At 40.3% G+C, this 17,329-nt stretch overlaps 2 protein-coding genes across 4 annotated transcripts; both read left to right on the top strand.

Moving 5' to 3' along the window:
• The first annotated feature begins 6,356 nt into the window (after positions 1-6,356).
• mrps2 (mitochondrial ribosomal protein S2) lies at positions 6,357-8,756 on the top strand. 2 transcript variants are annotated; one of them, XM_067483633.1, is made up of 4 exons: positions 6,357-6,493; positions 6,734-6,850; positions 6,950-7,070; positions 7,548-8,756. In XM_067483633.1, exons 1-4 carry the CDS (start codon positions 6,469-6,471, stop codon positions 8,092-8,094), a joined length of 810 nt encoding a protein of 269 aa, XP_067339734.1. In that variant the 5' UTR covers positions 6,357-6,468; the 3' UTR covers positions 8,095-8,756. The 2 variants fall into 2 exon arrangements, with proteins under 2 accessions (XP_067339734.1, XP_067339733.1); XM_067483632.1 differs by having other exon boundaries at positions 6,381-6,507.
• A 3,105-nt stretch (positions 8,757-11,861) lies between these two features.
• Positions 11,862-17,104, top strand: dipk1b (divergent protein kinase domain 1B). 2 transcript variants are annotated; one of them, XM_067483630.1, is made up of 5 exons: positions 11,862-12,476; positions 13,157-13,291; positions 15,150-15,257; positions 15,380-15,556; positions 15,829-17,104. In XM_067483630.1, the coding sequence occupies exons 1-5, from the start codon at positions 12,411-12,413 to the stop codon at positions 16,639-16,641; spliced, it is 1,299 nt and encodes a 432-aa protein (XP_067339731.1). In that variant the 5' UTR covers positions 11,862-12,410; the 3' UTR covers positions 16,642-17,104. The 2 variants fall into 2 exon arrangements, with proteins under 2 accessions (XP_067339731.1, XP_067339732.1); XM_067483631.1 differs by lacking the exon at positions 11,862-12,476 and adding an exon at positions 12,486-13,013.
• Positions 17,105-17,329: the final 225 nt, after the last annotated feature.

Genomic DNA, 17,329 nt, shown 5'->3' on the forward strand with positions numbered 1-17,329 from the left:
CAGCGGGTCATGTATACACATAAAAAAAAAAAACCAAACCAAAAAAGTAATGAAGTGCTGACATCTCTTTCAGGAAAAACCCCATTGGTTTAATCAGGTTTGCACATGATTTCACAGTAAAATGAGTTTTGGTTTTCCCCTCAGAAACTATATGAATGCATGTTGTGCTTTGTGACCACTGGTTAAGGTTAAAGGTCATTAATGTGGGGGGATGATGACCCCAGAGCGGCTCCCTCCTCCTCCTCTTGGCCAAAAGAGTGCGGCAAGAATCCCCCTTTTAACAAGTCTCCGCAGGCCCATCCGTCTTTCCAGAGAGCCTGTCAGTCTGTGCACAGGGATTTATCAGGTTGAAAAATGAACCTGCATTCACATTAAAAGGGGCCACCAGAGGCTACTGTGTACAAAGGGGCCCACGAGCAAGATCTGCTGCTCAGCTGTCATTTAAGTCTGTTTCCATTGATCCAAACCATACACTGTTCACACAAAAGCATAAAAATCTGTTACTGTTGCCCTTATTATCTACATCAAATAAGTATTATGATTCAGCAGGTGTGTGACAACCTTTTAATAGAATAATAGTTTGTGGTGGATGGTGGACCTGAGGTACATGCTGAGTTTGGAGCATAGGCTGGCAAGGGTGCAAATGCAGATGCACAGGCTGGCAGGCAAGGGAAGGAACTTTAATAGAACAAGAGATGATGGCAGCAAAATACAATTAACAAAGAAAGTGGTAAGAGTGAGCGTGTGAGACATGGGCCAGGAGGTTCAGGGTCCTGGGAAGAAAGGGAAAGCCCATGAGCATCTGGTGGCTGCATGGAGAATGGCAGGGGACGGGTAGAAATCCAGATGTTGTTGGAAAGTGTGATTCTGTCTTATGCTTCAAGTCATTAATTTGAAAGTGTCGTATGCACCAAATACAGCCAGATTTTCGCATAATTCTGGCCCCATTAAAACAAATCTGCCATTTCAATTTTCTATAAATAACAACAGTAAGGTGAAGATGTGAAATAGTTGTTTTTAACCAATTCAGATTCAGATCCAGTCAAGTGCAATCAAGCGTTAAAAAAGACAGTGTGAAGCCAAAGTTTCGACACAGAATTTTTAATTTTGTCTGTATTCCTGTGGACACAGTGTGGGTAACAGTTATTCCTGGCACTGAGGCGGGAGGTGAGTTTAAACAGGAGCACAAACCCCCAGACACATACAGATGGTGTCTGACCATTGATCACAGGCCTCGCCGGCAGTTCTTATCAGTGTCTCGGCCCATCGGCCGTCTGCACCGAGTTACTTTCGCAGTTCAATCAGCACTCTTGTGTTTGTGACTCCTTCGTTCTGTAACAGCGTTTATCTTTCCTTGTGTGTGTGTGTGTGCGCGTGTGTGTACGCACAGGCAAAGGTGGGGTGAAAGAGCAAAGGAGGGAGATGTAAAAAAATTAAAACTATCCCCGGAGTTGTGAGGTATAAAGGTTGCAGATGACTTCATCGACCCCTGGCTCTTCATCAAGAAACTTAAAGCAATTAACTCTTATCTCACAGTTGAGCCATTGGTACTGTCTACTAAATCCCTCATTGTCACATCTCTGCCTTTAGTGGGAGTGTGATGCACTGTGTGTGTGTGTGTGTGTGTGTGTGTGTGCTGAGACTCCTTATCTCTTCGGACAGTTCCTCCAACTCAGCGGACGACATAAAAAGCCTCCCTGTTTTTAGTTCTTGATGTAATGCAGCATTTAATTTTTGCCAACCTCAAAGTAAGGAATGTAAATTGATTATCACCGATTGATGAAAGGGAAAATAAATGTGTGTACAGCTTTCTGACAAGTTTTTTAAAAACAGGTTTACATGCTGTATTTCATTATCTAAACATGGAAATCGTGTTGTGAATTGGCACTTTATAAGTAAAGTTGAGTTGAATTATTTTATGTCATTTTTAAAAACAGCGCATAGAAATTCAAAACTGCAGGTGGATTGTACAACATTTACAATGTGGCTTTGCTAATGTCTCACTGGAAATCAGTAAACCCACCTTCTTTTTACGAATGCCTCACTAACAATTCTAACTCATAGTTACTTCTCGTGACTTAATCATGAACATTTGTAACTGCATTTGTTCTTAATGAAACTCAGCTATGCTATTGCAAATCCGTTTAATTTAAACGGCAAAATAGTCTTAATGCCGACAGAATGGGAATTTATACCATTATCAAAATTAGGTCATATCTGTTGTATTTTGTGCTGCACACAGGTCATCACCTTCTCAAACCCACTTTATAAATATCCAGCCATCTTGCAGTCCACTTTTTAAAGAGGATTAGAGGTCAAACGCTTCACTAGAGAAACTAATTATAATTTAAATGATAATTGTTAAATAATATACTCTAATAATCATTTATAATTTAAGTGATTCAAAGACAAGCACAAAGGAGGACAAGCTGGCCACACAAAGGTTCTTGTAAATAACTTATACTTGATCTATAAATCATTACGTGATCCCTGAACCATTAGTGAAGCCATTACAGGGTCCGGGTAATTATGTTATGAAGATGCTGAAGATGAAGATTCATTTGGAGTTAATTTTCCTGACACTTCCTTTTGGCTCTGTTTTGGTCACCTCTGGCTTTTTACCAAGCAGCAGGACTCTGTTGGACTTTCAGCGGCCGGATAAGAAGAATCGATGGAGCCAGGTGGGGGTAAAACTAGCCATGCGTTTGTTTGTTTCTCACCATCACCTGCTGTGTCCCCCTCCGTGCATTTATTTGGGGTTTCCTCATTTCATCCTCCACTCCCCTGTCTGTGGCAGGTTGTTCCCAAGCCCCTCTCACAGCAGGGGTTCACAGATGGCAGCCTAATAGCTCATTGCTTCCACTAATGCTCATAGATCAGTTATAGCTGAGTCGTGCATGGTCACATTTCTACAAACAGTATAATCTCATATTGACTGCTTTGAATTGATTGTAATTTGCGCTGCTTTCATTTTGGGGGCAAACTTTTGACAGGAGAATCAGTTTTCAACTCAGGTTACGTCAAGACACCTGTTGGAGGAATCCCTGACCCCAATTCAGTGCGTGTTTATTTAGCTTTTAGTCCAGAAGTGCTCTCGCTCACATGCACTCACCCAAGACAACAAGACTGAACGGCCCACTTACCTTTAAGGTCACCAAAGGTGTGTTTATCTGTTCTTGTCCTTTCCCTGTTTCCCCTCTTGACCAGCAGTTATTTTGTCTCAGCTGTCACCTTGAACCACTCAGCAGCCTTTGTTTGGTTTGTGAAGTTGGCTCCTTGCAGATTAATGTCATTTAAATAAACCAAATACATTATTTTTATGTTTTAACCATAAAACCAATTAACCGTGTTTTTCTGTGTATTCATGTAAAACCAGGGAAACTGAGAAACTTGCCACCACAAGCAACATCATATCCAAAATTAATTTTAATATACAGTGGGTGTTTATATTTTTAAAAATATAATTAAAGTTATACTGAACTTTAATGCCCCTTAAGTTCATTTATCTCTTTAACATCTTACTACTTATTACTCTCTGCTACTTTTTCTTTATCATTACCATACATGGATTATGGTTGTGTGTGTGTGTGTCATGTATTTATAACTTCAAATTTATAGCTCTCTCACAATGTGTAATGACTGTATGGCAAACTCGCTGATCCGTTTTCTCAGCATCTTTGGCTACATGCTGGTTCCTCGCTCGTAGGCAATTCATACTCCAGTTACATGTAAATCAGTGAATTTGAATGTGCTTGCCAGCCTGAGGTCCACAGTGGATCTCATAGGTTAGTTTTTAAAGTGAGTGAAGTTTTCTAGAGTATCAGTTAACTGAGTTAACAATAAATGAAATTAGTTAAGTCTAACAGAAATCATCGAAAAAAATTACTTTGGGCTAATTGCCGCCTTATTTTACATACTTTAATTACCTTCTGATTTAATGTCATACAACCACAATAACAGTTACTGTACTTAAGAACATTTTTCATGTATCTCTACTTTACTTACGTAGATTGAATAATGGCTACTTTGACTTTTAACTTTAACGTTAGTAATAACATAAGTGTTAATAATGCAAATGTCTGTAAAAGCTAATTTCCTGCCACTAAATTTCAAACCGAAATTCTTGGTAACTTTCTTATTACTATATTTATATGACTATTATTATCCCAATTACTATTTTTTTTTTGTAACCAGTAATGCTTGTAATAAACAAAGCTCATATTTTCGATTGTAATCAGTTGAGAAGCACAAAACTTTCAAATCTTTTTTAAAATGTATATAGTGCATATATTAGCTTTAACTAGTAAACTGTAGCTGGATGAAGCTATATTTAAGCTGAAGTAAAAGTGGAAAACTACACAATAGAAATGAAAACAAATGCTGTCACTCATTATTGTGTCAGGCTACACGTTTTCAGGTTATACTGGGCTCTGCCGACCTCTCTCAAGAAACCTTCTCCCTTGGTCTGGGAGGTTGGTTGGAGGGAGCGTTCACCACCTGAGAGAGGCGGATGTTAGATATGAAATCACTTCCTGCTCACAGTCTGAATATAGTCATGATGGGGCATAGAGGGGATGTTTACAGACTGGACTACAGGGGCTCCTGACACAATAGGGACAGCTCAGAGCATGTTTGTTGGATGACGGCAAGCATTGTACTGCAGAAATGTATTTTCTCCTGCTGTGTGCGTGTGTGTGTGAGTGTGGGTGTGTGTGTCTCAAAGTAGACCTCAGGTTTGTTGCTCTGTATTGTCCTGTTGCATGCTCGGATATCTGTGTTCCTATTGTGCTTGGGAACATTTGGCTTTCTGCAGGGTGCCACAGGAAACCACTTGGAGGACAAGCTTTGCCTTTGTCATATTGTCACATGTGTAACTGGAACAAAAGCTCAAGTGCAACACATCATCATCACTCCTCAGACACTTATTTGGCAGCAACAGCAACACAACCCACTCCTGCATGGAGCAGGCGAAATGGAATCGCATATTTTGAACATGCTCTTTTGGAATTACTTTGCAGCAGGTGTTTCAGGTTATCTGTGTCAAATGGACTCTTCCTTCCTCTCTGAACCATGACTTGGCCAGTTTGACTTTCTGCTCTCCTCTCTGTCTGCCAAGCTGAACACAAAACACAAAGACATTGAATTGTTTTAGCGAAAAGGATTTTCTCCAAGTGACTGATGATAGGGTTTACCCTATTGTGAGCATCCACTGGTAAACAAAACCCCTATGTGACCCCCCCCCCCCCCTTTTATTTTAAAAATAGGCAACATAACTGTATTCAATCATCCTGATCCCCCCCCCCCTCCCAAAAAAAAAATTAAACAACACTAACTGACCTGGAAGTGGTTCTGCAGACCATAAAAACAAACAGCAAGTTTTTTTCATTGATATCACCCACTCAGTTTAGGTTAACACAATATGTAAGGGATTAGATATTTAAAAACAACTCATCTATTTAAAGGTAAAAAACTACGTGTTCAACTTGGTTTGAAAACTATCCATGTCAGATCAATACCAGGATGGACATTTCCTATGGAAGACTTCCTCCACAGGGTCAGGCTGATCCGAGTCAGTATTTCAGCCTCGAGCTCAAGGCTTCTGGGAACTGTAACTCACATGCTCTGTTAAATACAGTACAAGTCTTCACAGAACCCTAGCAGCTGGGCAGTGTGCTTCTTCTCCTGTAGCACCACCATCAGGAGGGTCTAATTCTTCTACAGAACAGCCCGGCCCCTTTTTCCTGTTAGACATTTGGGCCAAAAATGTTATATATATATATATATATATATATATATATATATATATATATATATATATAAAAAATGTGTGTGTGTATACATATTTGAACAAAATTACTATAATAAATAAAATAAATTACCTAAATGACACCAACTCTTAAATGGCAGGATTATGGCATGTTACAGATTTAGTGTCCCTGGGCAAGACACTGAACCCCTAACAGCCCATTTCCCTCCCCAGCTGTGCAGTGCCAGTCCAAGCCCGGTAGAAATTGGGGAGGGTTGCGTTAGGAAGGGCATCCGGCGTAAAAACTGTGCCAAATCAACATGCAGACAATGAACCACTGTGGCGACCCTGAACTCACGGGATAAACCGAAAGGACAAAAAAACCCCAAAATAAAACATAATATTATTAATAATTAAGGAAGCATGTGCAGCACGTAAAACGAAGAGGCAGACGTTTAAAGAATAAGCATTTTAACTTATGATATAATCATGGTCATGAACTCAACCAAATTATGGACAAAGGGGCAGACACAGAATCTCAAAGGTCAGGACTGGAATTCAAAAAGCGCTTGTAAACTTTCTTCTCACCACTAGAATTGTGTTAAATTTAGCAGATGACCAGTGGAGGGCAGAATAACGCTTTGGCTGCATGTATATCTGTACCAGAAGAAGAACAACCAACGCGCAGCCGCAGTTTACTGACCTTTCGTATCTAAGCAGACATGGCGGCCAGGGCGCTGACGAGAGGCATGTGCACATAAGTATTCAAAATTTTGTAAAAGTGTAACTGTAGTGACAGATTATGTTTAGTGTATGTCCTAAAATTGTACCCTCCCGTATTGCACAGTTATGTTTCATAAGTGTAATGCTAACCGAATTAGCAACGCAGCTTTGTAGCTAGCTGGACATCGCTAGCTACCCATAACGTTGTCGCTTGCTGTAATTCACTGTGTAGTGTTTTAACCGAAATGTGTCTCTGCTGTTTAGGACTTCTGGGATTAAGACACTCACGGGCTGTTACACTTGGATACTCCTGTGGGGGACAACAGTATGCGACTGCAGCGTCCGTCAAATCCCCCCAACCCGAGATCGATGATGTTGCAGGTGAGCTAACATTGTATTACTGGTGTTTGTATTATGTCGTTAGTCACAAATGAAACGTTTTTATACAGACTTTCTGGAATATGATTTCTTTCTCTACAGAAAAAATACTAAGCAAGCCACTTGAGAAGCCGGATTATTTCCTTGTGTCTGAGCTCTTCTCGTTAAAGGACTTGTTCGACGCAAGAGTTCATCTTGGTCATAAAAAAGGTTGCAGACACAGGTTGGTATGAATTTTCGCGTTGTTTCTTAAAAGGTTGAAAATGGTAAAATATTTGGTTTTGTCTAACCAATATGTAAAATTCCGATTATATTTAAATTACAATGAGAAAAGACAGAAATTGTAATATAATGTATTATCAGTTAGTTAATTAAATGTTCTGCACATGTAGCTAAATTTGCTTTACAATGTTGCTTCTCATTCTCACACACACAAACACCGATGGCAGTGGCCCATCAAGGACACAGACATGTAGCCGGAGGGACTGCGAGTCGAAACACTGACCCTGTGATTTGTGGACAACTGCCTTACCAACAGAGTTACAGCTTCCCCAATAATTATCAGTGTCAATCTATTTGCAATTTTAAAAAATGACAACCTATATGCACACTGTAGTACTCTAAATGAGCAGAATATTAAGTAGCCAACAAGCCATTTATAACTACCTGATACCATTTTAAATGTTTACTCTCATTTTAGGCTAATGGAGCCTTACCTCTATGGCTGCCGTTTGGACCAGGATATAATTGATCTTGACCAGACCATGGAACACCTTCAGCAGGCCCTGAATTTCACTGCCCATGTAGCCTACCGTGGTGGCATCATACTGTTTGTTAGCCGCCGGCGTCAATACAACCACCTGGTGGAGTGCACAGCTAAGGACTGTGGGGAGTATGCCCATACACGGTACTGGCAGGGTGGCCTTCTTACCAATGCCCCCGTCCAGTATAGTGCAGGAGTCCGCTTACCGGACCTCATCATCTTCCTGTCCACTCTAAACAATGTGTTTCAACAGCACGTGGGAATCAGAGATGCAGCCAAGATGAACATTCCTACAGTGGGGGTGGTGGACTCAAACTGCAACCCCAGCCTTGTGACGTACCCTGTGCCTGGGAACGATGACACTCCAGCTGCGATGGAGCTGTACTGTCGCTTATTCAAGATGACAATCAACCGTGCAAAAGACAAAAGGAAACAGATGGAGCTACTTCATGGCCTGTCAGCACCTTCCACACAAAATTCCTGATAATGTACACTCCTAAATAAGAGACATAAAAAATTGTTAGACTTTCTCTGGCTCCCTATCATCATAAATCTCTACTGAATGAACATAGCCACAGTTCTTTCTTGTTTTAAAATTAAAGATGGGACAATGATAATGAAGCACTGAAAGCTGGCTTCATTCCTGTGAGGAGCACAGTGTTATCTCCTGTTTTTATCGGCTCAAAAAAGAAAAAATATGAACGATGAGGATGTGGCCGATGCTTCAGTTGTTTTGCAGCTAAGCTATTTGATAGGCTCATTATTAAGATAAGAAATTAAACTTGTGTATTGTCCAGTCTTATTACAATGCACCTCACATTTAACTGTAACATATTGTACAAATAAAGGGCTTAGAAATAGTTTTTTATGATACAAGCTGTGGAGATACGATGTGGAGCCAGTGTGATACAGCTGCCAACAACTTTGTTGGTGGTCCCGCATGTCGATTTAGCACAGTTTAGCAACGAGTAAAACGTTTTGCTTTATTATTCCTGTTTTTAAATTGTAATAGCATGCAGCCATTTTTAACAAAGTAAAAGGCTACACAGCAGTGTATAGTAAAATGAAATAAAATGAACACACCACATCAGGCATAATTCAACATTATACATTACATTAAAATGGCCCAAAGTGTGTAGATCTGTATTTAACATTAATAAGTTTGTGTTTTTATTATAATCCTACAAGACAGAAAAAAAACCCACAATAAAACACTTGTCTTCCACATTCACGTACATTTGTTATGATGGGTTCGCGAAGTAAGAGTTTGGCTGCTCGCGGCACCTGTAGTTACACAACAAGTTATCGGGTTTCGACCTCGGATCACTTGGGGAAAAGTGTGCCGCGAGCGCGAGCTGGTGAGTAGACGTATTGCAACTTTTAAAAAACTATACATGTACAAGACAGCGAAACCTTCATATATTTGGCCGTGCAACGCTTGTAAGACACACATACGTTTCACGCGTTGCATAAGTTACGTTATGTTAATGTCCCTCTGACTAAGCGGTACGTTTTATTAGTACGTCGATGTTTTTCTACCAAGTCCGCTGCAGCTCAGCGGTAAACAACAGCCTATTTATAGGTTTTCATGCTCACGTTGAAGAAGGCACCGCATAACTAAGAGCTGGACTTTGACTATTTCCATTTGAAGTCGAAAGACGAGATAAAGCCTAAGACGCGGCGTTAATTCGAGCATATTTGTGTCGGTGGCGTGTGACAGTGGGCGGAGCGGTGCATCGAGCAGTTGGCGACCTGTTAAAAAGACGAGGCGTCACCTTTTGTCCCTGATGTGTCACTGTTACCAATTTCGGATGAGTGGAAAGTTTAAAGAAATCTCAAAATGTGAGAAACACAAAAAAATAAACAAACAAAAACCCACGAACTTACTAGTGAGGGAGGATAATACGTTAAAACAGACAGTACAATAAAATGTCTGTTTTGACTGATTAAAATTTGTTTTGTCCAAACAGTTCAAAAAATTAACTACCAGAAAACAACAATGCAGAAATAAGGACAAGTAAATATTTGTAATATTTTGATTTAAATTATTATATTACATGCAACCTGTTAATTTAAACAGAAAGACTAAACTTTGAGGCTCCCAATAAAAATAAAAAAGTTTCAGGTTCCACATAAGTAAAGTTTAAAATGCAAACCCTTGAGTTATTAGTTAAGTGATTCCAGTGGTACCTTGTGCCAAACAATAGATAAAAATAAATGAACCAACCCACTTAATAATATCATTATAAGCTGTTATTATTTCGTGATATAAGTTACAGGTTGGACTGATCCATACCATGGACCTGTGACCACAGATATCACCCATAGCTTTGTTGAAGGATTTATAACGAACGAATGTTACCAAATGTTTAAGGACTGATGAAGCCTGATTGTTTTGTAAAATCATTTAAATGACTGTGGTTTAATATTGGAATACTTGTAAAAAAAACAACAAAAACATACATATATATATATATATATATATAAAAACTAGATTTATTCGCATTAAAATTGCCCATTGAGACGCAACCCTGACTGCAGTGTCTCTGTTGCGCATTAATTGGCAGAAAGTAAGTGGCTCACGATAGCTCAATTTCCACTGTTTAGTGGGCTTTGAGTATGGAACCGGGCCAGATATATACACTCAGTTTGCAGAAAGGCTGATCAGTTGCATTAATCTGACGGCAGTGAGTTAATACGGTGACTGCTTAACAGGTTAGGGTTTGTCTGTTTCCCTGTCAGCCAACAAAGCCATAATCCTGGTCCTAAGGAGCGAACACCTCTCCTTGTGTGTTGCTATGGCGAGCCAAGCAATCCCAGCTTTCCCACACTCTGCTATGCTCTTCTACAGTCTGCTACCCTCCAGCACACTCTGCAGGGGCCTTCAGGTATTAGTCAGCATCAAGCTACAGTAAAAGAAGATATCATAGAAATTCTCTTATGAGTTAGAAGTACAAGCCTCATTCCAACAATTTAGAAGCAAATAGCGCTGCACTGCTCACAGTTCTGTTCAGTATGTGTGACTTCATAAAATCATACTGTCAATTATCCACACCCAATACATCTTTGTTTTCAAAAAGTTGTAACTCTGGTGAAGCTGTGCCGTGTGTCTACTTTGACCTGAAAACAAGACAAACAACACGTCCTGACTTCGAAGGGAAACAGATTTCTCTGTTACTTGAATTCAGACATTTTGCCTCGTATCTTTCCTTCGTCTGAACGTCTCAATCAAGTGAAAGCTCAGCGTTCATCTGCGATGGAGCAGGTAAATCGGCAGAATGCCATCGCAGTTACCGAGGAAGGCGAGAATGCTCACGTTAACCTTTCATCAAAACAGATTTGTCATTATCTGTGTGACATGCTGAACCTATGCTAAGTATATAGTTTAACTGTGTATGATTTAACCTGCTCTAGGATGGACACATTTATTTATTAATGTGATTTACATTCTTAATAGGCTTTTACTTTTTGCAGGTAATGATTTTGTCTTTTGTCTTCACAGTGGAGAGGCTGTCACGTGGCTCACACCTGCAAGTTGTTCCGTGTCAAACAGGATCGTGTCTAAATATGTTTGCATTTGCAACACCTATCACTGTAACAATACACAGTTATGTAGACACTTAAACCTGTCAGATCATCGCCTTCATGAACAGAGGATTTATTTCTGGACTGACTTATTAGTCTGAGTTAACACATTTTGTATTTCTGAGATGTAATGTCTTGTTTAGCATTGTCAATTAAATTGAGCTAAACTAAAGCTGTTGTGCTGTGTTGACAGTGAGGCTACAGTAATATTCAGGACAGTATCAGGGTGCTAAGCTTTACAGGCACTGGCCGATGAGTTAGCAGCTCACACTGTCCTCATTGCTTGAAAAACAAGTTAAAGAGTTAAAAAGGTGTAAATGTTTTTAAATGAAGACTCAATTATTTGGTTTAAATTTATTTTGATTAATGTAATGAATTGTAAATGAAAAATATAACTCTAACATAACATACTGTAGTTCATATTTTATACAGATTTGAAAAAGCCTCTTTCATTATTCTTGTTTTATAATTATAATATTGCCAAATGCTTGTGTAATGTTATTTCACTACATGATGTAAAAATAAAGTCCTGATATATTTTAGTTTGTAAGCCTATGTCAATTATAACAGTGGCTAAATCCAGGTAACGTATAGGGTGTGTTGCAGTTCTTTTTTTTTTTTTTAAATCATCGTCAGAAGCAAAGGAAGCACACGCACACACACACACTCTCAAGAGATTTGTGTCGGCCAAACAAAAACATCTCTCAGCTGAGATCTTTCCCTTTAAAGCAGCGGAGTGATGAGGCGCTGTGGCAGAGGGCTTGTGCTCATTGGCAGAAACGGGCGATTTCTGAGGCAGTGAAGCCACATTTTATGTGATGGGAAAATAAAGACGCAGCCTATTGACATTCACACGTGTCACAGCTGGACGTTGACGACGACGTCTTCCGTTCTGGGCTGTAACGCCGATTTTTCGGCCCATGTGGAGCCGAAATCTGAAAATGCTCTTCGAGAACGATCTTTTTTTTTTTCTTTCTCGTTTTTTTTCAGGCTAATGATTGGTGTTAAACACCGGATCACCAAAGCACACGGTAGAGACCCCCAGTGCTGTGTGCACGGTTGTAAAGACGGGGCATTATCGTGGCACGGTGCGCCTCATAATTAGATGCTGCTCTTGGTTATTTTGCGAGGTATGGCGTAGCTTGCTGTGAGGATGTGATCAGACAACGCTCCCCTGGTTTCACACCCCGCTGCCTCCCAACACAGTCGCTCACGATGCCCAGGGCTTTGAGGAAACTGCTCTATCTGGTGCTGTTCTGCCCTCTGTCCAAAGGCCTGCAGGTACGCGCAGCTCTGACCGGATCCACGCTGCCTGCATGTCAATGTGTGCAAAATCTGCGCCGGTGGCCACTATCCTGTCTTCGGTTCAGTCAAGCTATTGCTGTATGGGGATATGCTCTGCAAAAAAACCCCTATTAACTCAAGTATTCAGCTTCAATTCAATGCACTTATCATCATCAGGTCCTGCTTTACATGGACACTTACGCAAAACAGATTTTGATGTCAGTTAGGACATTTAAAGAATATACTTATTTATAATCTATAACGTCAGTACAATTAATCACGAAAGCTTTATTTTATTCAGACCGACTAAATAATTATAGTGTAAATAATGGTAAATGTGTTCATTTATAAACGTAGGCGACAGTTTAGCTGGCAGCGAAATATTGCATAATATTTGTGCATGAAAGCGGGTATTCGTAAGTAGAACGTTTGTTTTTGATGTTAGATTGCATTTCAGTGTCACTTTTACTTAATTCAGAACGTACATTTTGAGTAAATGATCTGGAAACTTCTTCCACCTCCTCCAAACAAATTGTATGTAAAGTCACAGTCATTTTTATTTTTTATTTTTAAAGAAAGGCCATTTTCTTCAAATTAAAATCAGATATATATCATCTTGGTTTACTGGGTTTTTCTCATCTGCCTTCCTTCCATCTCATTCCTCCCACCACCTGAAGAGTCGTCTCCCAGCCATCAAAGTGAAGTACCTGCTCCTTGCGTGGCTGGGCATCCTCATTGGCAGCTGGGTCATCTATATGCAGTACGCGTCTTACTCAGAAATCTGCCGGGGGCATGTCTGCCATATGGTCATTGTAAGTAAAGTCTCTCAATTCTCTGAAAATCTATTTCATAATTTTATCAGCAAAATGGTGATAAAGCACTGACCATATCAGAAGGCTACAGCAGACCCAGGTATCAGAGATTCAGTTTACTGTGTTATGGAGAAACACTCTGCTTCAAAACCTGTGCCTGTAAGTTAATGAGTTAAAAGGCTAAATGAATGTTAGGATTCAGGTTTCAGTTTACATACTGTGTGACCCAGCTTGTAGTGCTGGTCTCTTCCGCAGATAAACATTTTACTCCTAAATCTTATATAACAGCATTAACATGTAACGACAATGTGCTTCGCATCCAATTCAAAATGGGGCAAAGCCGTAGATGCATACACCTACAAATCAATACAGTGTGGATTTATTCTGAACAGTTATAGGTTGAAAACAAAATCATACACTCAGTTTATTGGGTTTATTGGCCTGTAGTATCTACTGTTGTTTAACTGTACTGCATCATACAGGACATTTCCAATGTTTAGTTTAGACTTGACAAAATAATGGAAACACAAATAATTCAACAGCAACAGAAACTATATCTACTACAAAATCTGACATATCTCCTCATGAAGTGAGGATTTATTAAAGGCCTGTTTTATTAGTCCCCAATAAACTGCCACCTGACTGATTGTTACCTATTTGGCATATTTTAAAATATTTTCAATGTTTCAATAAAATAACGGGCTACATTCAACTGGCATGAAATAAAATGACATTTTTAATTAGGTGCAAAGTTTCAAAATAAAGGGACGAGTGGACAAGACTGTCAAGTAAGAGGAGGGACGGCTGGTTGTTGCCCGTGTCGGCCTCCCCTTTCATCTGGTACCTGGCCTTTGCTTGCTGGGTAAAGATACAGCCTATAGCTTCCTGCTGTGCCCTGCTGTGCCCAGCTGTTTCCAGCTGTTTCCAGCTGTTTCCAGCGCTTTCGGCCGTAGAGAAGAGAACAGGCACTGACATTTAATAACACACAGAGAAACAGGACGGTGATTAATGGGGTAACAAATCAGAGTGATTGGAAGATCAATAACGTGTCCTCATTATAACAATCAGTGTGTGTATCAGCGTTCAAATGGATGTAGACATTTAGCAACATCTGTGTGTGTGTGCTTCCGTTTTAGGAATTGTTAAATAGCGCTGTAGCGCAGTCATAAACAAAGCCCAATATGATTAGAGGAAAACAATTTATGCTACTTAGATTAGTCTCTGTGCTGATGAAGTGGGACTTTTTTGGCTCCACAAAGGTTATTGATTTGCCTCTCGCAGCTTTGTTTTTTTAGTGACTTGTCATGAACATGCTTTGTCACAACTGGGGACGAGGAGAGTCCCATTGTGTGTGTTGGGGCTTAAGTAGTCTCGTAGTACATTACTGGAGCAGTGTGAAGGCTTTATAGTACAAAGCAAATGTGCACGAACAGTGATGGCAGACATGCATTGGTAACATCACTATGAAAGACCACAAAGGATCATTTTGAAAATTGTGCTTGTTTGCTTTTGAGTCGCATGAGAACATTGATGCCTCCCTTATTTCTGCATCAATCAGTGCTGCTGCACGTGTCACTAGTTACCAACAACCACTGTAACTCAAGCTAAGCACCATTTAGAACAGCTCGGCAGGAAGCTGAAAGTATCACATGGGGAGAATAAGAAGGAAACTACTGTTCAGGTAGTTGTTGATTCCTTCCTGCTGGCTGTAAGCAAACAACCTGCAAAGGTATTTGGGTGAATGTTTGCAGTACTTGGAAGTAGAAATAAACAAAGATCTTAAAATACCATATTAATATTGACTCTTGCTGACTGATACTCGCAGTATACGCAGTGCATTTCCTGTTTCCTTCTGCAGTGTGATCACTACAGAAGAGGCATAATATCAGGCTCATCGTGCAAAGCTTTGTGTGATCAGAGAACTCTTACCCTGCAGCGCTGCATGTCCACCTCATCTACACATCAGGTAACACACACACACACACACAAACACACACACACACACACACACACACACACACACACACACACACACACACTGTAGACGCACCTGTAGAATAACCATAAATCATATTTTTATCCTTGTAGGTGTACAGTGGACTGTGGAAGGAGAAACCTGTTGTGATCCAGTGTGGAATTGAGGATCCAGTGAAGTCTGATGGGGCTCCAGACTCTGTACTGCGACAGGAAATGACCTTATTCGATAAACCAACTCGTGGAACCTCTATGGATGAATTTAAAGAGATGCTACAGAGTTTTCTGAAGGTATTTTTTTTTTTTTTACAATCTCTCACCTTAGCATCATATGAAATGGAATTATCTAAAACAATTACCACTAGAAAGCAGAATACTCTACTCTGAATTCTGCTTTAAGGTTTGTCTGTGCATGAGGCACACAGCATTGTGTTTCATACATTTTGGATGTAGAAAGGCAAATAGCTTTCTGTGTTGTGTGATATGCATGCAGACTGTTTAAATTACTTTTTATGTCTGTCTACTACTTATTAAACCAAATCAAGTCAACCCCCTACTTGCAGGCTAACCTTGGTGAACAGCCATCTTTAAGCTCACTGGTGGACAGGGTCATTACTCTGGCGGATGTCAACCAAGATGGCAAAGTGTCTCTCGCAGAGGCCAAGTCTATCTGGGCTCTTCTCCAGATCAATGAGTTCCTCCTGATGGTGGCACTGCAGGAGAAGGAGCACACCCCTAAGCTGCTAGGCTTCTGTGGAGACTTGTATGTGACAGAACGTGTGGGCCACAGATCTCTCTACAGACTAGAGATGCCTCATTACCTGCAGGCTCTTGTCCCAGAGGCATTGAGCTCCAACCTGAACCACTGGCTTGCACCAGCCTGGCCCCGCAGGGCTCGCATCACCATCGGCCTGCTAGAGTTTGTGGAAGAGGTCTTCCACGGATCCTATGGGAGTTTCTTAATATGCGATGCCAGTCCTTACCATGTGGGCTACAACTCAAAATATGACTGCAAGATGGCCAACCTGCGCAGCGTGACGCCTGAGGCCGTTGTGCGGGGATTTTTAAAGGGACGGCGATGCGAGACCAACGCAGACTGTACTTACGGCAGGGACTGCACTGCTACCTGCGATCGGCTAGTGAAACAGTGCAATACTGAGGTCGTCCAGCCCAATCTTGCAAAAGTGTGCATGCTGTTGCAAGATTTTCTGCTTTTTGGAGCTCCCTCAGACCTCCGTGGGGATCTGGAAAAGCAGCTGCGCACATGTGTGACACTCAGCGGTCTGGCCAGTCAGATGGAGGTGCACCACTCGCTAGTACTTAACAACCTGAAGACATTACTATGGAAGAAAATTTCTAACACTCAGTACTCTTGAACGTGAACACAATGAATTCTTGCTTACAACATTTTGCCAAATGTTTTAGAGGGTTATGATTATTAATATATCGCTCTACATTGACTGTGAGTAACAGGATACTGTGAACTAATGACAACAGGTGAAACAGGCATATTCTCTTCAAACCTCATACAAACCCAATATACGTTGTTTTGAAAAGTGTGTTCATCTGTTTAAACATTATATCCTCAGGGCGCTGCCTATAACTTTGTTTGTAAAATTCTGTATGGAAATAATAGTTTTTTTTTTTAAGTAAAGTAGCCAACATACTGTATATTTTGGGGTTTGGTAGAATAGTCCCTGGTAGAGACAATTGCCAAATTTTTACAGAATGTTACTTTTTGTACAACTGTAGATATTAGTGGAGATTGTTCTTTCCTGTGTATAAATTAATCTGCTCCTGGAGTGAAGACATAAAATGCAAATAAAATGTACTGAATAATGGATAAACAGTATCACTGCAATGCCCCTCCTTGAACTAATCTGATGATGATAGTAATGGATAATTTAAAACTAAATGAACAGACTGGAGTTGTAGAGGACAATCAGACATGATTAAACTTGAATGATTTCCTTATCCATCAATAAAGTCAACTGGGTTCCAACAGTTTATTTTCAATACATTGTGTTTTAAATTGCATGCACGCTGTTGTTGTAATCAAAAGTC

Source organism: Channa argus, chromosome 18, assembly GCF_033026475.1.
Source record: "Channa argus isolate prfri chromosome 18, Channa argus male v1.0, whole genome shotgun sequence".
NCBI classification, from domain to species: domain Eukaryota; kingdom Metazoa; phylum Chordata; class Actinopteri; order Anabantiformes; family Channidae; genus Channa; species Channa argus.